Below are 23867 nucleotides of genomic sequence, written 5' to 3' on the forward strand. Positions count from 1 at the left end.
CGCCGAACGGGACCTCTGCGCATGCGGAAGGAGAAACTAGCTTATACTTTCCGCGAAGTACGGTGGCCCGGAGGGCGCTTTTGTGGGTTAGGATGGTGGTGGCCAGGCTGAGTCTCCCAAGCCAGATCCCTGGCAGGTAACTGGGAGCGGCCGCGGAGCTCGGCGGCGGGGGAGGAATGTGTGCCGCCGACTGAAAGGCAGGTCAGAGGGTCTAAGGTTGGGGTGGCCGCAGTCCGCAGGAAGCAAGGAGAGGGGCACCCTGTGTCGCCGCCCCTCCTCAGCGCTTTTCAGAGGCGGGTGCCGGGTCTGTGGCTCGTCTTTCGGTTCCCGAGGCCCCTTTACCGACCAGGCTGGGCTTGCCTCTCCCGGAGAGGAGAAGAGGACTCTCTTTGGAACGGTGGTAACGCTGCAAGAGCTTTCCTGCGAGGATAGCGACCCGCACGGATTTCTGACAATGGAGGGGAAAGGAGAATGGAAAATAATGCGAGATGGACGGGTTTATTGAGTGCGTGTATTCATTTAGAAAGTGTTAACTGGCTAGACACGGTTCTAGCCGGTAGGGAGACAACAGTGAACAAGAGAGGTGCGATCACCTGTCCTCGTGGAGCTTTCGCTTTAAAATAGGAGACAAACACAAAATTATCACAAAGGGATAGGTTATATAAAGAAAGTGAAGCAAATAATGGGATCGAGTTTGACTAGGATGTGATGACTATCTGAGATAAGTAGTCAGGAAAGGTCTCTGAGGAAGTGATATTTGAGCTGAGATCTGAATGAGGAGGGGCCAACCGTGCCAAGATCTGGGGCGATGGGGTGGGGATAATTTTGAAGGCAGGTGGAATCAACAGTACAAAGGCTCTGATGCTGGAATAATCTTTGCTGTTTAACAGCAACCGCAAGAAAGAAGACCCCCGTACTTGAGCAGAGTGAGTAAGAGGGAGAATGATTGGTAGTAAGGTTGGGGGTGTGGGAAAAACTGCGGATCTTTGCAGGACATTGTAAGCCATGTAGGGAAATCACAATATCTTATTTAGTTTTTGAAAAAATCCCTGACTGCTCAGGGGGAAAGACTGTAGCTGAGAGCGGGGTTACTGCAAATCTGGAAGGCTATTAGAGTAATCTAAACAAGCATTGACATTATTTTAAACTGAGCCATCTGATATACCAAACATTTGGCTACCACCAATGTCTACATAGAAAGGCCTATCTGATTATATAAAGGAAGTAATTTAATATGCCAATTACTTTTAAGTAATAAGACAAATTAAGATGTGTGGCCGGTGGGGGTCGCTGCAAACACTTTGAATTTGCACGCCCGCCCCCCCCCCCCCCCCCCCCCACGTTGTCTTCTACACTATTCTTCATTCTGGAGTACATGTTTTGGTGCTTTCCTCATGAGCTACATACTGGCTTATGTAAGCAAACACCTCAGTCCTGCCCAGGGAAGCCCATAGTCAAAGTGTGGGTAAACCAAACTAGAAAATATTTATAGACCATGCAGTGAGATAAATAGTCTGAGGGAGCACTTGGCACGGCCCCCTAATCCTGAGTTGGATATGTGAAAGCCTTCCCCTGGACCGCAGGTTTCCACATTAAAGGTTGAACGTGGGAGGGAGAAAGTTGAATGTGATTTAGTCAGAAGGTGCCAGGCAAAGCTTGGGAACCCTTAAAGTGCATGGTTTTTGAGGACCTTAGAGAAATCCTGTAGCTTAGTTTGTGGGGCAGAAAGTTGAAGGGATTCCAAGAGGCAGATCTTGAAGGACCTCTAAGCCCTGTCCAGGGGTTTGGACTTTTTCCTAAGGAAGGTGGAGGGGTTTTTCAGAGGAAAGTGGGTGTGATGTGGGCTAAGAAACAACCACGTAGCAAAAAATCTGTTGGTTTGTCGGGGGCAGAAGTGTTGTACTGCAGTAGTGGCCGTGAAAATGGAGAGAATTGGGGTGAGGAAGGGTTCCAGGAAGATGTCTGAGTTTCTAGCTTGGTTGACTCGGAGATACACCTAAAGTGAGATGTAAGAGAAAACAAGTTTGAGGGACCTTAGAAGTTGAGCTGAATTTATGCTAAAGGTGCCTGTGGGACCTCCAAGTGCAACTCTCTGATAGCGTTTTGAGTGTGGAGCCCAAAACTCTCTGGGCATACTTGGGTATAGCACCCAGAAGACAGTTAGACCCTAACTGGATTCTGGAGTTGTTAGCATAGAGATAATAATTGAAGACATTGAGAATCCATGAAATTGCTCTAAGAGAGAGGCTGTAGAGAACTGAACACTTAAAGATGCCAACTGTTTTTCTATTTTATTGAGAAATAATTGGCATACACGATTGTGTCTGTTTAAGGCATATGGCATGATGGTGTGATTTTTATAAATTGTGAAACAGTTGCCACAGAAGGTGCAGCTAACACCCATCTTCTCATATAGACACAATAAAAAGAAATGAAATAAAAAAAGGGAAAAAAATGTTTTTCTCGTGATGAAAACTCTGAGGACTTACTCTCTTAGCAACTTTCCTGTATGTCATACAGCAGTGTTAGCAATAGTCGTCATGGTGTACCTTACATCCCTAGTATTTATTGAACTTATAATTGGAAGTTTGTATCTTTTGGCCACCTTCCTTGAATTCCTCTCCGCTGCATTGTCTGCCTTTGTAACCACAAGTCTTATCTCTTTTTCTATGAGTTTGGAGTGGTCTTTTGTTTCGATTCCACATATAAGTGAGATTATACAGTATTTTTCTTAGCATAATGCCTCCAAGGTCCATGCGTGTTGTTGCAAATGGATTTCCTCATTGTTTATGGCAGAATAATTTGCCATTGTATGTATATTACACAACTTTTTCATCCATTAATGGACACTTACATCACGTCCATGTCTTAGCTATTTAAATAATGTTGTTAGGAACATGAGGGTGCAGATATGTTTTCAGGTTGGTTTTTTTTTTAATGCTTTTGGATATATTCCCAGAAGTGGAATTTTTGCATCATATGGTAGTTCTGTTATTAATTTTTTAAGGATCCTCCATACTGCTTTCCAGATTCCAGAGTGGTTGCACCAATTTACATTCCCACCAATGGTGCGCAAAGATTCCCTTTTATCCACCTCTTGCCAGCATTTGTTAACTCTTTTTCATGATGGCAATTCTTAACAGGTGTGAAGTAATATCTCATTATTGTAGTTTTAATTTGCATTTCCCTGAGTGGTGAGGTTGAGCATCTTTTCATGTACCTGTTGGCCTTTTGTATATTTTCCTTGGAAAAATGCCTATTTAGCTCTTTTGCCCATTTTTATTTTTTTTAATTATTTATTTTTATTATTTTTTATTTTTTAATTTACATCCAAGTTAGTTAAAATATAGTGCAATAATGATTTCAAGAGGAGAATCCAGTGATTCATCCCCTACACATAACACCCAGTGCTCATCCCAACAAGTGTCTTCCTTAATGCCCCTTGCCCATTTAGCCATCCCCCCACCCACAACCCCTCCAGCAACCCTCTGTTCTCTATATTTAAGAGTCTCTTATGTTTTGTCCCCCTCCCTGTTTTTATATTCTTTTTTGCTTCCCTTCCCCTATGTTCATTTGTTTTGTATCTTAAATTCCACATATGAGTGTAGTCATAATGATATTTGTCTTTCTCTGACTAACTTTGCTTAGCATAATACCCTCTAGTTCCATCCACATTGCCGCAAATGGCAAGATTTCATTCTTTTTGATTGTCAAATAATACTCCATTGTGTATATACACCATGTCTTCTTTATCCATTCATCTGTTGGTGGGCATTTGGACTCTTTCCATACTTTGGCTATTGTCGATAGTGCTGCTATAAACATTGGGGTGCATGTGTCTCTTCGAAACAGCACACCTATATCCCTTGGATAAATACCTAGTAGTGCAATTTCTGGGTCGTAGGGTAGTTCTATTTTTAATTTTTTGAGGAACCTCCATACTGTTTTCCAAAGTGGCTACACCAGTTTGCATTCCCACCAGCAGCGCAAAAGTGTTCCTCTTTCTCCGCATCCTTGCCAACATCTGTTGTTGCCTGAGTTGTTAATTTTAGCCATTCTGACTGGTGTGAGATGGTATCTCATTGTGGTTTTGATTTGTATTTCCCTGATGTTGAGTGATGTTGAGCATTTTTTCATGTGTCTGTTAACCATCTGGGTGTCTTCTCTTGAAAAGTGTCTATTCTCATGTCTTTTGCCCATTTCTTCATTGGATTATTTGTTTTTTGGGTTTGAGAAGTTCTTTGTAGATTTTGGATACTAACCCTTTATCTGATATGTCATTTGTAAATGTCTTCTCCCATTCTATTGGTTGCCTTTTAGTTTTGCTGATTGTTTCCTTTGCTGTGCAGAAGGTTTTTATCTTGATGAAGTCCCAATAGTTCATTTTTGCTTTTGTTTTGTTTCCTTTGCCCATTTTTAAATTGGATTATTTGTGGTTTTTTGGTTGAGTTGTACGAGTTTGTTGTGTATTTTGGACATCAGATGTACGGTTTGCAAATATTTTTTTTCCATCCTGTAGGTTTTCTTTTCACTTTACTGATGATTTATTCAGCTGTGCAGAAGCTTGTTAGTTGGACATAGTTCCACTTGTTTATTTTGTTGCTTGTGCTTTAGCAGTCATCCAAAAAATTACCAACACCCATGTCAAGGAGCTTTATTCCTGTGTTTTCTTATAGGAGTTTCATGCTTCTTATATCTAAGTCTTTAATTCATTTTGAGTTAATTTTTGTGAGTGTAAGATATGGACCCAATTTGATTCTTTTACATGTGAATATCCAATTATCTCAGCACTATTTATTGAAAAGACTGTCTTGTCCATTGAATATTCTTGAATCCATGGTTAGATATTAGTTGGCTGTATATGTGGGGATTTATTTCAGGGCTCTCAATTCTGTTTCATTGGTCTGATTGTTTTCATGCCAGTTTTGATGGCTATTGCTTTATGGCGTAGCTTGAAATCAGGAACTGTAATGTCTCTTGCTTTGTTCTTTCTTAGGATTTTTTCTGGCTTTTGGGGGTCTTTAGTAGTTCTGTGTAAATTTTAGGAGTGTTTTTTCTACTTCTATAAAAAAAATACCATTGGAATCTTAATAGGGGTGGCATTGAATCTATAGATGACTTTTGGTAGTATTGACATTTTGACAATATTAATTCTTCTAATACGTGAACATGAGATACTTTTCCATGTATTTTGTCTCTGAATTCTTTTATCAGTGCATTGTGGTTTTCAGAGATCTTTCACCTCCTTAGTTACATTCATTCCTAAATGTTTTTGTTTGTTATTTATTTTTGGTGCTATTACATGTGGGATCAGTTTCTTTATTTCTTTTTCAGAAAACTTGTTACTGTAACAAAATGCTACTCATTCTCATATTTAATTTTGTATCTTGCAGCTTCACTGAATTCTTTGATTAGATCCAACATTTTTTTGGTTGAGTCTTTAGGATTTCCTTTATGTCAAGTCATGTCATCTGCAAATAGAGATAGTTTTACTTCTTCCTTTCTAATTCTGATACTTTAATTTAATTTTCTTGCCTGATTGCTATACCTAGGACTTCCAATATTGGAGAATACTGGGGCATGGAGAAAGATGAAGAGTAGAACTAGGAGGGCAAAGCACGCGACATGCTGTTGGAAGATATCCCTTCTGCGTCCATCTTTTATAGGGGAGGGAGGTCCTCTTGAAATCACAGTTCACCAGCTATGTTCCTTTTGTCTTCCAGGCCTTGTCAGTGCCTTAGCCTCGGCCTCCTCTGACTTTGGCATAATCCTTGAACTTTCTGTAGACTCTAACTAGACTCATTTTATTTGTTTGTTCATTCATTTGTTTGTTTAGACATAATGATTGCTGTCTTAGTTGGGACAGAAACCAGAATCATGGAAGGATAGCCTTTGTTTAGAAGTGTCAACTTCTGCCTTTAGAATCACAGCATCTTCATTAATGGAGCAATGTAGGTTCAGTGACCTGTGGAGCTGTGATCAGATTTGAACTTACTGTTGCATTTGGCCAAAGCCCAGTTTTGAGTTTTTCAGTCAATTGACAAACTATAGTAGCTTTTCATATAAAGAAAAGCATTTTTTCATTATAACAATGACCATGAAAGTAATTATTTTTCTGTATTCTGAATTTAAATATATAGGTTATCTAAAGAAAATCTCCTAAAGAGATAGTGGCACCTTTTTTGTTGTTGTTTTTATTTTCTGCATACAAAAAAGGATTAAATTACTAGCAGCTTGTTTTTTGATAATTTTGAAATTGGGTGATGGCAGAATGTTTTCTAATGAATAGACTGTGCACTTAAAATTTCTACCTATTTTTTACTTAGGAATATTAAAGTTTTTTTAATGTTTATTTTTGAGAGAGAGAGAGTGAGAGAGACAGAGTATGAGCAGGGGACAGGCAGAGAGAGAAGGAGACACAGAATCCATAGCAGGCTCCAGGCTCTGAGCTGTCAGCATAGCCCAACAACATGGGGCTCAATCCCACGAATGGCGAGATCATGATTTGAGCTGAAGTCAGATGCTTGACCGACTGAGCCACCCAGGCACCCCTTACTTAGGAATATTTTTTAAGAAAATACTTTTTAGGGGCGCCTGGGTGGCTCAGTCAGCTAGGCATCCGACTTCTGCTCAGGTCATGATCTCACAGTTCCTGAGTTCGAGCCCCACATCAGGCTCTATGCTGAAACCTCAGAACCTGGGGTCTGCTTCAGATTCTGTGTCTCCCTTTCTCTCTAACCCTCCCCTGCTTGCACTCTGTCTCTCTCCCAATAACAAATAATAAACAAAAAAAAATTTTTTTAAATACTTTTTAGCATTTTAAAATGCCATTCTGCTTAGTTTTCACTCTAGGAATTTTCAGAATCAAAGTTCTAATATCTTTACATTTAGATAAAGTTGATATTAATGTAATTCTATGCATATTAATGCTTGGGATCAGAAGGCTGATGTCTGTAGCTGAAATCATTATGTTTTCTTCTTCTTCTTCTTTTTTTTTTTTTTTTTAGGTAGGCTTCATGCTCAGCTTGGAGCACAACATGGGGCTTGAACTCATGACCCTGAGATCAAGACCTGAGCTTAGATCAAGAGTTGGATGCTTAACTGACTGAGCCACCTAGGTGCCCCTGAAATTATGATATTTTTAATTGAATTGTTAATTTTGAGAAATTGTAGATTCACATGCAAGTGTAAGAAATAATACAGAGAGAGACTGTGTACCCTTTGCCTAGTTTTCCAATGGTAGCATCTTTCACAACTATCGTACAGTATCAGAAGCTAGATATTGACATTAGTACAATCACTGATCTTGTTCAGATTTCCTGTTTTACCTGTGTTCATTTATCTGTATGTATATTTAGTCCTATGCAATTTTATCACATACAGCAGGTTAGTGTTGCTCTCACCAGTTCCATGGTCACAAGGATCCCTTGTGTTGGCCTGTATAATCCTACTGCTAAGCGGGAGGGGCCCTCCCTAACCACTGGCAACCACTAATCTCTTCTCCATCTCTCTAATTTTGTCATTTCAAGAGTAGAGCCGTACAATATGCAACCTTCTGAGATTGGCTTTTTTCTCTTGGCTTAATTACATAAGAGCTATCCAAATTATTGTATTTATCAGTAGTTCTTTCCTTATTGCTGTGTAGCGTTCCAGTATGGTATGGATGTACCACAGGACAACCATTCATCTATTGAAGAACATCTGGGTTATCTCCAGTTTTTGGCTATTATAAATGAACCTGCTGTGAACTTTCATGTACAGGTTTTTGTGTGAATGTAAGTCTTCATTTTGTTGGGATAAATGACCAGGTGTGTAATTATTAGGTCATATAGTAGTTGCATGTTTAGTTTCTTATTTTGTTTTAAAGATCTTTTATTTTAGAGCAGGTTTAGGTTCACAGCAAAACTGATCAGAAAGTACAGAGATTTCCTGTATACATACCTCCTGCCCTTCACACATGCATAGCCCTTCCCTGCATTATCAACACCCCCCCATCAGAGTGGTACATTTGTTACAATTGATGAACCTACTTCCCAAGTCCATAGTTCACACTAGGGTTCACTCTTGGTAGCGTACATCCTCTGTGTTTGGGCAAAGATATAATGATACGTATCTACCATGATAGGATCATACAGAGTATTTTCACTGCCCTAATAGGGATGCTCCCCTATTCATCCCTTCCCTCCACCCCAACCCCTGGCAACCACTGATTTTTTTACTGTCTCCATAGCTTTACTTTTTCCAGAATGTCTTATAGTTGGAATCATACAATATATAGCCTTTCACATTGATTTTTTTTTACTTAATACTATGCATTGAAAGTTCCTTTGTGTCTTTTCATGGCTCAATAGCTCTTCCTTTTTAGGACTGAATAAGATTCCATTGTCTGAATGTACCGCAGTTTCTTTATTCATTCACCCACTGAAGGATATCTTAATTGCTTCCAAGTTTTGGAAATTTTGAACAAAGCTGCTGTGGACACTTGTGTGCAGGTGTTTGTGTTGACATAAGTTTTCAGCTCCTTCAAGTAAATACCAAGGAGCACAACTGGTGGAACATATGGTTAAGAGTATGTTAGCTTTTTAAAGAGACTCTACTAGACTGTTTTCCAGAGTGACTGTACCATTTCATAATCTCACCAGCACCATAAGAGTGGTCTGGTTCTCCATATCCTCTCCAGAATTTGGTGTCACTAATTTTTATTTCAGTTATAATGATACTGGTATTTAATGTGATTTTAATTTATATTTCCCCAGTGGCTGATGTGGTTGAACATCTTTTTAAGCACTTATTTGCCATCTGTATATCCTCTTCAGGGAAAGGTTTGTTCATGTCTCTTGCCCATTTTCTAATTATTATTATCTTTTAAAATACTGAGTTTTGACAATTCTTTATAGATTTTTAGATACTAGCGCCATGTTGGATATGTGAGTAGCCAATATTTTCTCTCCATCAATAGCTTGTCTTTTCATACTCTTAATAGGGTCTTTCACAGGGCAAAAGTTTTTAATTTTGTTGAGGTCTGGTTTATCAATTTTTGTTTTTATAGACTGTACTTTTGGAGCCAAGTTTAAGAACTTTATGCCTAACCTTGAATCCCAAATATTTTTCTCCTGTTTTTTTTCTTTTTTCCTAAAGTCTTATTTTAAGTCTAAAGCCCATGATCCATTTTGAGTTAGTTTTTGTGAAGAGTTGAAACTATTTTAAGTGATGTAAAATCAAGGTCTTAATCACTCATATTTATACCGCCTTTAACTGTTGATGGGCTGATGTTGATGTATGATGTGTGGATACTTTGGCTTTTCATCTTGGGTTTGATGTATCTTCTGAAAGTAATTTAATATAAAAATTCAATCAAATGGATGTCCTGATTAGTGTTTTAACCTTTGGTTGCTGAGTGTCTTTTGAAAAAAGTAATCTTGGTTTGCGTTGGGAAGTTATTTGGTAATTGACCTTGAGTTTAGATTTTGTGCAGCATGTGAAAATCATTCTCAGAATAGGTATTCTGCTTTACAGTATTACGGGAGAAAATCTAGAAAGTGTTGAAGATTAGTCTGTGTGAATTTTCACTCACAAAGTTTTCGATTTGGAAGCTTATTAGAGCTCCTCTGTTCATCCATTGTCCTGAGGCTTGGAGCATCAGACAAAACTTGAGGAGGACCCCAGGCTTTCAAATCAGACTTTGTCAGTTCAAATCCTGACTCTGCCACTTAACTCTTTAACTTTATCTCTCCTTGCCTTAATTTATTTATTTGTAAAATGGGTATGATAATTATCCACCTCATAAATCTGTTGTGAAACTATCACTCACGTAGATCAGTGTCTGGTACATAGTAGGCACTCAGTAAACTTTAACAATTATTATTCCCAAAGCATCGACTTTATGTGAAGATGAGTGGGAATATATTGTTTTTATATTAAGACAAACACAGTTTATTAGGAATAGAATACGCAATTCAAATCATTTATAGCACTTCAACAGTAAAAGAGAGACTGGAGGCAAATTTTATGCTTATACTAGGTATTCCCTCAGGCAGTCTGGTGGTGGAGTTCATTCTCCTCTGCCAAGAGGCCTTTTCTGAAAAAAACTCTTTGAAAGACACTACCCATTTACTGTCCCAAACAGACCTTTCCTAATATTTGTTTCCTTCTCAAGCTAGACATATTTCTCACGTATATCTAGCATGGCTTGCTCAAAAGCTTGTCTGAGGGGTACACCTTCCTCCATCCCAGGCTGGTAATGAGCTTGAGATGTACCAACCTTGGAATAACACTTCGGGGGGAAAAAGTGTGGTTGGTCAAACCCCCTAGTTCGTTTTTGCAGGATTTGTCCTTTCATGTAATACTATAATTCCTTTCACAAAAAAAGCTATCATTCTCCATAGGCTGCTCACAGACGTTTGTTTCAGTGCAGGTTCCTTTGGCCAGCATCAGTACTTGAAAAGACATTGTCATGAGGAAAGATTGATGCTTAGTCACAGAAGAACCAGCCTAGCATCTGTCCTCTTCATTCATTTGGTGCGTGTGAAGGGAAGGAAAAATTCTTCCTCCATCCTTCAAGCTTCAAGGCCTTCCAGCAGGACTAAGAATTAAATTTACATGAGATGGATTAACAGAAAAAAAGTTTTATGATGTGTGCACAAAGGCCCAATAATGACCGGGACGCCTGAAGAAATGACCAAGATAAGCGGTTTTTATAGTTTTTAGACAAAGAGACAATAAATCTGTGAGGAATTAACAGGACAGAGAAAACTTAACTTCAGGAGCTTTTATTAGTAAGGAATTGTAAAGAGAATTTGGGCTGGGGGAATAAATTAGTTAAAAGTCACAAGGGTTGTTATACAGCCTTCTTGGCTCTAAATTCCCTATCTCTAGAGGTAAGGGCATCTCTACCTCCTGATACAGGGAGGACACCTCTCATGGGAGATTTATTTCCTGCTTTGGCAGGGACAGCGGAGGAGGGTCTGAGCGTTCTTGACAGGCCATCTCTTAAGTAACTTTTATTTGAAATAATCAATGTGCCAAAGTGGCACCTTTCGGGGCAGCCTGTCCTTGGCCCTGCTACACCTGCCTGGCATGTGTGGGCCCCCGTTGATGCTTTTGTTTTTTTCCTCTGTCTATAAAGAGTCATTTTGAAAATGTCTCTCCTTGATTGAAAGTTTATAACTTTTAGATCTGATTTCTCGCGACCATGCTTACCAGAGAACCTGGGTCCCACTATGACAGAAAATAGCCCATATCCCCCCTGAAATGCTCACTTGCTCATTTGTTTGTTTATTTATTCATTTACTGGTATCCACTTCAGTTTTGAGTGCTGAAATGGCCCTTTTCCTAGGTCAAAAATGGTTGATTAGCAGCAATCTTATTCTCATTCATGGTAAAAATTCAAGAACTTATAAGATATATAGAAATATTATTGGAAGTGTTTTTACTGTTGTAGCATTGAAATAAAAATAATTTCTTTTGTGGCTAAAAATTATAATACACTCACACATGTGCTATTAGTTAAAACCTAAAATAGTCTATTGTCATAGGATATTTGACATACAAAAGTGTCAGTAGTTTATGTCAACTTAAGTAAAAGATGTTATTGGTTTTATTGGGAAGAAATGTTACTATCATAACTAAAATATAAAGTAAAGTATAATGGAAATGGACTTTGAAGTAGAATATGAAAACTAGTTTCTGATTTGTGGCAGACGGAACTCACCAGACAATTAAGAAGATAAGTTTATTCAGGCTATTGCAAAAGGGAGAATGTTCATTAATAGAATACCTCTCAAAGAAGAAGGAGAGAATGTGAGTTTTTATGAAACAAGGGAGTCAATGAGGAAGCATGGAGGGGAGTCCTATCTGGGAATGTGGTGAGCACTTTCTTATAACATTAACCATTTTTGCTTTCTGGGAGCACAGTGTTCAGGGTAACAGATAACACTGAACTTTGTCAGATAGAACAAAGTTACCGATAATTACTTACATTTCCAAATGATGTGGGATGTATGCCACAGTTTGAAAAGAGGATTCAGAGAAACTTAACCAAAGTTTCACTCATAACTTTACATTAAAATTTACAGGTTTCTTAATACTTACAGGACAAAAACAAGGCAGTTCATCTTGGCGGAGGAGAGAGTAGGAATCAGGAGTTGAAATGCCCTAGAAGCTAAGCCAGGGAAAGAAACCTGTAGTGAGGGAGGTTTAAAGACCAGGCAGGGGCAAGTCAGTGGGCCATACTGTAGAAGTGAGACCAACCCAAAGTAAGTGACAGGACTCCTAGTAGGTTTCCTCCAGGGATGACTGAGGTTAAAGATGGGCAGGGCATTTATAAATGGGCCAGAGTAGATGAGGCAAGGTCGTGGAGTTTATTAAAGGGTAGATTGTCAGACAACAAAATCATCACCAGTACACAATGAACTTTATCGGCAATTGTATTTAACTCGTTAACTAATGAAAGAACTAGGCAAATGTCACAACTGGCCTAAAGAGGAAAAGTTAAAGAGCCACATGAGTTTATATAGAGTAAGAAATGTGGAAATAAATTTACAAATAGAAAACATAATTGGCTTTTCCCACCGACAGGAGGGTTGCCCCTCCCCAGACAATTATTTACATGATTTGGGGGTTCCCCCTTCCCCCCCCCCGTTTTAGTGGGGGTTTTTTTTACATTCTTTTTTTTCCCCCGTTATTCTCAAGTTAGTTAAATACAGTGTAGTCTTGTATTTGCATGTTGTAAGACAACAATTATTTGCATTGCTATCAGTAATCTACAATTTACAAAGGTGTGAAATAGCTCAAAGGCTATGAAAGGACTGAGTCCCAGAGGATCAGATAATTCCCTGAGGCTCAGCATTCCATTGGATTTTCAGTAATCTCTAGTTTCTGCCAAGATCCTAAATTTTTCCTCATCATCTTGCTCTTTAGTAACTACATTAATACTCCTATTACTCGTAATATTTTCTGTTCTATTCATCTATCAGTGATTGTCCATATTCCCTGCTTTATAAGCCATGCCTGACCCCTTCTCCCCACTCTTGCTGGTCTCCATTGTGTCAGAGTCAGGGACACCCGAATGTCTAAAGTTGTATCCAGCTACAAGTACAGTGTGCTCCCGTTTGGATTACTTTTGCTTATTAACATCTTGTTTTTTCCCTTGGGATGGCATTTTTAAATTTTTTATTAAGTGTTGAAAGCAGTGACTAAGGATCTTTATATTATCACTAAATTGAAGTTGGGAATTAATCATCATAACCACAATAGTTTGACCACATAACTATCTAACTAGGTTTTCATCTGTACATTGAAGGTAAAGTGTTTTTTTCTTAGTTTATTTATTTATTTTTGAGAGAGAGAGAGAGAGAGAGAGAGAGAATCCCAAGCAGGCTCCACACTGTCAGCACAGAGCCCGATATGGGGCCCAATCCCACGAAACATGGGATCATGATCTGAGTGAGCCAAGATCAAGAGTTGGACACATAACCAACTGAGCCACCCAGGCGCCCCTGAGATGAAGGTTAATGAATTGGAATTGAGCCCCATGGGTCTCAGCCTGAGTGGGTTTGCCCCCAAGGGAGGTGCTATAGGCATCTAGTGGGTAGAGGCCAAGAATGTTGCTATGCCGCCTACAAGGCACAGGCCAGCTTCCCCATAACAAAATTATCCAGTCCTGAGTGTCAGTGCCAAGGCTGAGAAGCCCTTGTGGCCCACTGAAAAATGTTAGAGGGAAGGTGAAATTTCTGCTCCGATAAAATTAAAAATAATTTTATGGCCTTAAATCTTACAGAAAGCATGCATTTCGTTTTTATGGTCTTAAAATAATGTTCTTATTACCAGTTTTCCATTTTAGAAATTAAGCAGTCGTCCTTACCTTTAACTTGAGAGACTAATGATTAAGTGGAAACAGATGCCTTTCCCTTGTACTACGATGTATATAACACTTGTAATTTAAAAATTATTTTTCCTATTTTAGGTTTCACTGAAGAACCCTCTTAGAGATTCATCGCATTTCTAAGATTAATATTTACAGTTTGGAGTCGTCAGCTTTCTCATGAGATGTATTTTGGCAGCCAAAATGAAAGCTTTTTTTGAAGTGTTAGAACAATTCTACAAGAAGGTACTTCTGGGAGCCACACTTGAAAATGAGAGCCAGGAATACATCTTTTATCTCAACCCAGCAGTTTTAGCTCAGGATTGCTCTACAGCCGCTTCTCCAGAATGCTCGAACCGCCGTGGTGTCCAAGGCAGGGACCAGCCACCCAGCACCACGTTGGGTACCATTTCCGTAGTGTCTGTGTGTTTGAAGAGACACTCTCCGACGTGCAGCGCCCGAGAAATCATGCTCCTTCAGTTAACAGTAATCAAAGTGATGATAACCAGAATATTGTCTGTTGAAACTGACTTCCACGCAAAGGAAAAATACAGAGATATAATTACAATTCTTTTAAAATCCTCTGACATCGATTCAACCTTAGTAAGCCATTTGTTTTTTGTGGATTTTTTTTTTCTTTAGATGCAGATTTTTAGGACAAAAGTTTTGACAACATTTGGCAATAGTGGATAAACTTATTTGTTTTCCCATAGACCTGTATGTTCCAAAACTCGGATAAATTGTTATGTCACATGGCTGCCAAGTGCCTTGCACTACTTCTGTATTTCCAAATGAGAGAAGAGGTAAGATAAGTAATCAAATTATGTTACTTCTTTTATAGTTTCTTTAAAATTGTTCTTTGGCCCTCGATTTTCCCCTTCAGATGTTTGTACCAATAAAATGTTTGCTCACCTAAGAACACATAAATCCACAAAAGTGTAAGAATGGAGTAATATAATAGTGACTTGTATCAAAGATTAGAGTCTTAAGTATGTTGTAAATCATTATAAATCAGATTCTTCACCTCAAGGATGGGTTTCAAGTCAGTCCATAACTTTCTTCAGCTTCTCAGAGGAGCAGGTAGGCCTGCTTCCTTGTCTCCAAAGAAAGATTTAGGAACCCCTGCTGAAGACCAAGACCATTTTTACAGGTTTAACATAAATAAATTCTAAGAATGGTCCTCAGCATAATATTAAAAAAAAAAAAAATACAAACAGCATCAGATTTTTCTCTTATCTCAGAATTCGTTAATAAATGTAAGCACCTACTGATTTATTTTAGCTATAAATCCTTGTTGTTTTCTCAACATTTTTGTCCTAAATACAAAAAGGTGGTATTTGTAGTAGAAAATCTGGAAAATGGGAGAAAGTGTAAAGAACAAAATAAAAACCACACGTTAACCACACATTATCCTACCAACTAGAAGTAATCACTGCTAATGTTTTCATGTTCACTGTTGAGAGTTTATTTCTATGGCATATTGAATTTTTTAGCTAAAGAATATTAGGATATTTGTGTCCTTGTTTTCCAAATACTCTGCTTTTTTTCCCCCCAAGGGAATAAGAAATGTTATATGGAGTTGTATATAATAGGTAATTTGTAATTATAAAGAAAATTTTATGTTATAACTTCACTTTTTGTTTTTTGTCATAGATAGCATTAAGTAATTCCTGGATTGCTTTTTGCCAGACAAATCTTTCTGAATACCCTGAAAATGAGAAAGCAGTGTACTGCCTCTGGACCCTTACTTTTATAATAAAGGAAATCTTTAAAGACACATGTTCACAAAAAACAGGTACAAATTATGGTCCCCCATAAATGCCATTCTTTTGCTCCCAAGGGGCGTGATGTTTATAATGAAGATTAAAATTTATTTTACAGCATCTGATCTGTCCTCATGTATGAAAAACTAAAGACTCTCCCTCCAAATTTTTTGACTGAAGATACCTTTTTAAAATAAAACATAAGACAAAAATTAAACCTCTTTATTATTATATATCCCTTTCATAGTCTGATGCCATTGATATTTGTAAAAAGGATAATTAACCATGATTATTAGCTTTTATTCTTTTGTTTGTTCATTTGTTTCAAGTTTTTATTTAAATCCTAGTTAATTAAGAAATAGTGTAATATTGGCTTCAGGAGTAGAATTCAGGATTCATCACTTACATACAACACCCAGTGCTCATCCCAGCAAGTGCCCAGCTGAATCCCCAGTACCCATTTAGCCCATCCCTCTGGCCACCTCTCTCCCAGTAACCCTCAGTTTGTTCTCTGTAGTTAAGAGTCTGTTTTTTGGTTTGCCTTTTCTTTTCTTTTTTCCCCTCGGTTCATCTGTTCTGCTTCTTAAATTCCACATACAAGTACAATCCTGTGTATTTGTCTTTCTCTAACCGACTTATTTCGCTTAGCATAATTCACTCTAGCTCCATCCACGTCATTGCAAATGGCAAGATTTCTTTTTGATGGCTGGGTGGTATTCCATTGTGTATAAAAACCTCCTCTTATTAGCCGTTATCCTATGTATCTTCACTTGTTCACATGAGTGAAATAATCCAAATCCATTTTTCATCGTGTAAAGTGATAGTATTTATAAAAATTGAATTGTAAATTGTGTTTTAAGAAGCCTTTGTTTTTCTTGTTGTTGATATTACTGTTTTTATCATTGCAGAAATTTTAAAGCAGTTCCTGACCCTTTTTGACACTGCTTTTGAAGTTTTTTACAATTCCTTATTTTCTCAGCATTTTGAAAGCTGCCAAGACACCTCTAAAATAATAAGCAGCTTGATATGTTCCCTGGAATTGCTTGAACTTCTTATAGCTTCCAGAGTCCATCTGAAGCTACATTTCACTTGCCAGAGGATTCTGTTTTTGAAACCCTCTTGTGTGCTAGGTGTTATTACCTGGCCCGTTCAGGCTTTTGTCAAAAGGAGGTTCATCATATTCATCAAAAAGTGCCTTCTCTGGAAAGTGGGTGAAGATCTGTGTCGGGGATCTGGCCCTGCCCTGATGCCACCAGATCAGCATTTAGGTGTAGACATGTTGGCTTTAGCTGATGCTGTTTTGCAAGCTGTGGATTTGGGCTTATTGCGGACATTGTCTGTCCACGGAAAACCTCCCTTCTTCGGTGGAGATGAAGTTCAACCTGCACATAAGCGTGTCCCTGGTCCAGATCATGTAATCCTCAGAGCAGCAAGCCTACTTATCATTAAATCCTTAGAAATCAAGTTTCAAAACTGTGCTTCAGCAAATGAAATGAAAGGTAATTCTCTGAATTCCTTTTGTGTGCAAAGTGACGAGTAATTGTTTAGTGATATAAAATAATTCATAATTATCAAATCTTAGGACTATAACTTCACTAATCTACATGTTATCATAGTTATAATTTATTAAGTTTTCTTTTAAGAAAAGAATTAGAATTCCCTTAAGAAACATGTCAACTTTGGGGCACCTGAGTGGCTCAGTCAGTTAAGCATCTAATCTCCACTCAGGTCATGATCTCACAATTCATGAGTTCGAGCCCCCCATTGATAGTGCAGAGCCTGTTTGGGATTGTGTCTCTCTGCCTCTCTCTCTCTCTTTTAAATAAGCTTTAAAAAAAAGGGGCGCCTGGGTGGCTCAGTCGGTTGAGCGTCCGACTTCAGCTCAGGTCACGATCTCGCGGTCCGCGAGTTTGAGCCCCGCGTCAGGCTCTGGGCTGATGGCTCAGAGCCTGGAGCCTGCTTCCGATTCTGTGTCTCCCTTTCTCTCTGCCCCTCCCCCATTCATGCTCTGTCTTTCTCTGTCTCAAAAATAAATAAAACGTTAAAAAAAATTTAAAAAAAAAAAAAAGAAGAAACAAGTCAACTTTTTGTGGGCTAAACTGAATTCATATAGTATAATTAATGACAAAAGTTAAAAAGGTGTTATTGAGTCGCCTCAAGGCAGGTGATATAAGTCTGTTCAGTTAAGATATTTGTACTATTTCATTCATATTCTGCTTCATAAAATTGGGGTAACTACTAATGTAGATAATGGATAACTAGGAAATGAATTGAAACTAACATGTGAGAAGTTACACTGATTAAGAAATTGTTGCATATAGGGGCACCTGGGTGACTCACTTGGTTAAGCGTCTGACTTCGGCTCAGGTCATGATCTCATGGTTTGTGAGTTCGAGCCCCATGTCAGGCTCTGTGCTGACAGCTCAGAGCCTGGAGCCTGCTTCGGATTGTGTGTCTCCCTCTCTCTCTGCCCCTCCCCCACTCATGCGCGCGCGCGCGCGCGCGCGCGCACGCGCGCTCTCATAAATAAACTTAAAAAAAATAAAAAATTGTTACATATAATATTCAGGATCTTAACTCCAAAGACTTCTGTTTAAAGTAGAATATTTAATTTAGGTGTTGGGGAAGACATGTCCTCCATTTCATGTGATAAAAAGGAATAGTAGATGTCTCTAAACAAGCAACATATAGTTTCACTGAAAGGTTTGAATTGTAAGCCGTGACTTCCCTGCGTTGCTTTGAATGGATACCATTTACGGTATCCTAGATACCATCCTCACCCTGTGCAGTTATAATTTACAACACTAGGTGGCATATGTTCTACAAGTCAGAGTTTTAAATTGCGGTTACAACTCCCCAAAACTTTTTTGGTTTTTGTGCTTGATAGTAGTCTTTCTTTTAATACTTTAAATATTTAAACAAAATTTTTTCCTGTTATTTTGAAGGCAAAATGATTTTTTCTTGGTTGCATTGTCGCTTCTAGTAACAGACAGCTGCAGCTTCCAGCGAAGTGATTTCTTTTGTCTGCTACTCCTTCATTTGTATGTTTCTAGCAAGAATTCATGTAACTCTTGCTTCTCAGAGAGCATCCATTATTTGGCACTTGTGGCAAGTAGATGATCTGGTTGTACATTTTAATTGTATCTTCTTGAATGAGTCACTTCTTTTTCTCTGATGTTCAGTTTCCTAATTTGCAAAAGAGAGCTCATCCCTCACAGGATTTTTGAAAAGTGTGAATTATGATGATAATGCATGTTGGAATACTTGAAATGCTATAGTTTTCTATGTAGCAAGATATAAATGCATTCCTGAGCTGTTGCCTGCTCTTTGAAATTTGCATTTTTTGAAGTTGGTTTACAGAATTTCATGGCTGAGTTACTGACCTTCTTAAAGCCTCACCTTCAGCCCTCCCTTCAGCCACACAATGCATGTGAGTGGATCTCCAGGGTCTTCATAGAACAAGACGATGACATGGTGGAAGCTGCCAGAGCATCATTGGGCATCTACCTAACGTTGATCAGGCCAGTAGATTTTAAAGTAATTGTAGTAACGACATGCCAGGAAAGCAGAAAACATTTTTAATAATGTGCTGGACATACTGTTTACTTTCCATCATTAAGGGGGGGAAAAAAATCCGTAACAATCTTGTGGTTTCCTTATAAGTTCCAATTCCTTTCTTTAACCCTGCCCTACATGAAAATGAGATTACATTTGAGTTCTCATTATGAAAACTTGGCTGGGTAGGCAGATCTAAGGCAGTAGAACCAGACCAGGGGGCTGGAAAACTCGGGTTCTGGTTACGCTTCATCAGTTTCACCTGTGCGATCAGGAGTACGTTAGTACCATTGTCCAAACCTTAATTTAATCGATGTTCAAAAATGCTTTTCACCCCCAAGACTAACTTTCCCATAATGAACTTCTAGGACTTTCACCTTTTTAAAGGTGAGTACAAACGTGTAAATAACCAAAGCAGCAGCTCGAAATTTTCATTTTAGTATACAGTTGCACTGAGGCTGATACCAACCTGATGCAAATATGTGAAATTGATCATGAAGTTTTGTTAGTGATGACATGGTTTCCGCTGATCCTGTTTCTGCTTTAGTAAAGCAGCTGCACATGGGGTCATATCATCCCGTGGCAAATAGCTGTAATCAGCTACGGAGTTAATAACTGATGACCTTTTACACTATTTCTGCTCTGCTTTATTAAAGTCCTAAAGTATTTGCCTTATTTCCATTTCTTTCTTGGCTTCAGAGAAAGGGATTTCTTACTAATGACCAACGGCACAGTGTCACGCTGCCAGTTTCTGACTTGTATTATGGCCCTGCTGGCAGTGGCTGCCTTCAGACTGTAAGTGTTTGGGGCCAATTTTCAAAAGGTTCTAATCAAGAACACAAAATTCCTGCATGTGATTTGAGTTAGGCTCCAAAACGGTGAGACACAAATTCAATCTGAAAATACACATGCCTATTAAAATAGATCTTAGTTGTGCTCAAAGCTGACTTCTTACTCCTCAGGAAGGAGGAAACCTCTGAATTAAATTTCTAACTTTCTTAATTTCACTATGTCCAGAGAGGCATGTGCTCATGCCCTACGTATTTTTCCTAATGTAGTTGTATCTGTTAAGATTGTTTGGTTGTAGGGGCGCCTGGGTGGCGCAGTCGGTTAAGCGTCCGACTTCAGCCAGGTCACGATCTCGCGGTCCGTGAGTTCGAGCCCCGCGTCGGGCTCTGGGCTGATGGCTCAGAGCCTGGAGCCTGTTTCCGATTCTGTGTCTCCCTCTCTCTCTGCCCCTCCCCCGTTCATGCTCTGTCTCTCTCTGTCCCAAAAATGAATAAACGTTGAAAAAAAAAATTAAAAAAATAAATAAATAAATAAAAAAAAGATTGTTTGGTTGTAAAAGGACCAACACAAACTGGTCTAAGAAAAAAAAAAAAAAAGGAATTTATTAGCTCAAAATTAGAAATTCCAGGGGGTCATGTTGGCATCAGACGTCACCGTATACACAGGGATACAGTCACATCATTGATCATCGCTCTTCTTCTCTGCACTCATTCTCAGGCAGGGCTGCTGGCAGTGCCCAGCTGACACCAGCCTTACAGTTCCAATCTTTAATAGCTCTAGCAAAAGTCCCAGCAGGAGGATCTGATTAGCCTGCTTGGGTCACAGATTCATCTAAGGAAGCAGTCATTGTAGCCAGGAGCGTGAGGCACTCTGACTGGCGGTCTGGGTCACGTACCCATCCTTATTGAGGAGACCCTGGAAGGAAAGGAAGGAGGTCAGTCTCCAGCCCCCACCTTACTCCATGCAATTAGTTACCTGTAGGCGTGAGGAACTCTGATGTCAAGACAGGAAGACAGAGGACTTTTTTTGGCAGACAATAACTAGTACTGCCAAGGTCCCTGAATTTTACTTATTTTATTGACTTGGTTTATTATATAGAGTTTGTAGAGGAAGAGATTGTTTTGATGTTTTTTTCTTTGAAGATAATGCATAGATTAGAAGATAATCTGATAGGTGAATTTGTGGTATGTGAATTGTATCTGTTAAAACTGTTATTTTTGTAAAAAGTCATTAATCTGAGGTCTCTGTTGCCTTTATTTTCAGAGAATGTAAAGCTGCTGAAAGGTTGACCCAAGAAAAAGAAATGTGCAACCATCACACACATGAATATGGCTATAATCCACACTGCGTCTTCTTATTCTTACTAAAAAATATAGGATTTGATGCTTCAGTTCTTCTTGACTTTTTGATTTCATCGGAAACCTGTTTCCTTGAATATTTTGTTAAATATTTAAAGTTACTACAAAAAGACTGGACTGACTTTTTCACGATCTGCAAGTATTTTGATGTAACCAAATCTAAAGACAACATAAATATCTGTGCTTGTAGCCCCTCACTTGTCCAAGACACGAGCAGCAACCAAACAGAACTGAGACCTTCGGCTGCTCTTGGTAATCACAGAAATGCCCGTGCTTCCGGCTCCTGGGTTTCTGATGCCTCTTCCAAACCTCTGAACCAGCTTGTGATGCCCAAGGAGACCCCCGCCACGCTCCTGGCTGATAGCCCGTCTCCCCCACGAGCTTCTCAAAGTCTGGTAGATTATGACAGCTCTGATGATTCTGAGGTAGAAGGCACAGACCAGCGTTCAGCAAACAGTAAACAAGTATCTTTACACCAAGAAGCAGTGAAGAAATTTCAGGACACAGTTGGAACAAGTGGGGATGAAAAAGAAGTGAGCCTCGAGCCTCAGTCAAGGCCTCTGGTTCCCAAACAATCTAATATTCTCTTCTCCGTTGATTGGGATACAGTCCCGAATAACGTCTCTGAAGTGGGACTGTCTTCCAAAACACTGAAGTGCTTTGAGGAGCTACAAAGTGCTGTTTACCGCTTGCAGAAGAAAAATCTTTTCCCGTATAATCCCACAGCACTTTTAAAGTTGTTAAAACGTATCGGGGCAATATATAATGAGAGTATGAACGCCTTGTAAAACGGTAGCACTTTATTTCCAGGAGCTGTTTTTCCCTAATGTAAATTGTGCCTTAATGAGATAATAGTAAAAAAACAACAAACAAAAAACCAAAACACCCTCACAAGCATTCTCTAAATCAAGTCTATCTTTTTGTCCTTTCGAAGTAACCTAGTGACTGACAAATATACATCAAATGCCAAGTCACCTGATAAATCACTTGAAATTTACAGGGTTCAAATTTGGGTTGGTCATTTTGTTAGGTTGCTAGGGCTGCTGTAACAAATTACCACAAAACTTGGTGGTCCAAACAACAGAAATCTATTCTCTCATAGTTCTGGAGACTAGAAGTCCATAATCAAGGAGTCAACAGGGCCATGCTTTCTCTCAAGGCTCTAGGGAAGAACGTTCCCCGCCCCTTCCTATCTTATGGCGATTGCTGGCACTCCATGGTATTCTTCAGCCTGGACCTGTGTCCCTCCAGTCTCTTCCTCTGTTGTCACATGAGGTTTTCCCTGTATATGTCTATCCAGTTTCCCTCTTACAAGGACACCAATCATTGGATTAGGGTCTGCTGTTGTGTAGTATGGGCTCATCTTACTACATCAGCAAAGACCCTATTTCCAGATAAGGTCACAATCACAGGTTCTGGGTAGATGTGAGTTCTGGAAATGACACTATTTAATCCAGTGTTATTTGTTATTTCCCTCTGAGGTATTTACATGTAATATGATACATAAGAACTTAAAATCTCAGTGACTATCTCTGTATATGTAGGTGTATGGTCTGTTCTGTGAAAAGGAGTCTATTCTTTAAAACACATTTTTCAATCACTAGATAACACTTCTATTTAAAATCGTTGTAAGTTGCCCCTGGTGCCTCAGTCGGCTAAGCATCCAACTTGATTTCAGCTCAGATCATGATCTCACAGTCATGAGATAGAGCCCTGTATCAGGCTTAGTACTCATTCAGGTGGAAGTGGAAAGATCAGTGGAACTAAAAAGAGGACTGCTAACTGAGACAGCAATGAGATGCTAATGTTAACCAAATAGAAGTGCAGAGGTCAAGGGGTGCCTGGGTGGCTCAGTTGGTTTCACCCCAGGTCATGATCTCATGGTTTGTGAGTTTCAGCCCCATTTCGGGCCCCACACTGTCCGTGTGGAGCCTGCTTGGATTCTCTCTCTCCGCCTCTCCCCTGCTTACACTCTCTTTCTCTCTCAAAATAAAAAAAAAAAAAAAAAGAAAGAAATGCAGAAGTCAGCAAGTTTGGTAACAGTTGGTATACATTGGGGCAGTTTCTACATAATTTAAAAAGCATATTAAAGAATGTGTATTCAAAGATTACGATGCACATTGTAAAAAAAGCAGAAATACCTGGTTAAATAACATATATACTCTATAGAAGACTTTATACTTGTGGAAACAATGGGCTATATCCATGTTTACAGAGATGAAGTATCTGCAGGAAAAAACAAGTGAATATATAGGGCTCCCATCTGTTTAAGAAAAGAAGGGGAGGGGCGCCTGGGTGGCGCAGTCGGTTAAGCGTCTGACTTCAGCCAGGTCACGATCTCGCGGTCCGTGAGTTCGAGCCCCGCGTCGGGCTCTGGGCTGATGGCTCAGAGCCTGGAGCCTGTTTTCGATTCTGTGTCTCCCTCTCTCTCTGCCCCTCCCCTGTTCATGCTCTGTCTCTCTCTGTCCCAAAAATAAATAAACGTTGAAAAAAAAATTAAAAAAAGAAAAGAAGGGGACGGAGTAATGCACCCATACATTT

At 39.2% G+C, this 23867-nt stretch overlaps 1 protein-coding gene across 7 annotated transcripts; it reads left to right on the forward strand.

The window, feature by feature from the left end:
* Positions 1-77: 77 nt before the first annotated feature.
* LINS1 (lines homolog 1) lies at positions 78-22863 on the forward strand. Of its 7 annotated transcripts, XM_047086667.1 has the most exons (9): positions 78-926; positions 10410-10518; positions 11700-11864; positions 13964-14464; positions 14575-14664; positions 15515-15656; positions 16533-17123; positions 18974-19145; positions 21232-22863. In XM_047086667.1, the coding sequence occupies exons 4-9, from the start codon at positions 14042-14044 to the stop codon at positions 22112-22114; spliced, it is 2301 nt and encodes a 766-aa protein (XP_046942623.1). In that variant the 5' UTR covers positions 78-926; positions 10410-10518; positions 11700-11864; positions 13964-14041; the 3' UTR covers positions 22115-22863. The 7 variants fall into 7 exon arrangements, with proteins under 7 accessions (XP_046942623.1, XP_046942621.1, XP_046942626.1 ...); XM_047086665.1 differs by having other exon boundaries at positions 10410-11864; XM_047086670.1 differs by having other exon boundaries at positions 10410-11864; positions 15551-15656.
* The last annotated feature ends 1004 nt before the right edge of the window (positions 22864-23867 follow it).

Source organism: Lynx rufus, unplaced genomic scaffold, assembly GCF_022079265.1.
Source record: "Lynx rufus isolate CCGP_SWC_20201006 ecotype Redwood Valley unplaced genomic scaffold, mLynRuf1.p SCAF_21, whole genome shotgun sequence".
NCBI classification, from domain to species: Eukaryota; Metazoa; Chordata; class Mammalia; order Carnivora; family Felidae; genus Lynx; species Lynx rufus.

Coding starts and splice junctions, on each gene's coding strand:
- LINS1 (XM_047086665.1), top strand. CDS start 14,042: ATGAGATGTATTTTGGCAGCCAAAATGAAAGCTTTTTTTGAAGTGTTA. Junction 14,465..14,574: donor CTGACATCGATTCAACCTTA/GTAAGCCATTTG, acceptor GTTTTCCCATAG/ACCTGTATGTTCCAAAACTC. Junction 14,665..15,514: donor ATTTCCAAATGAGAGAAGAG/GTAAGATAAGTA, acceptor TTTTTGTCATAG/ATAGCATTAAGTAATTCCTG.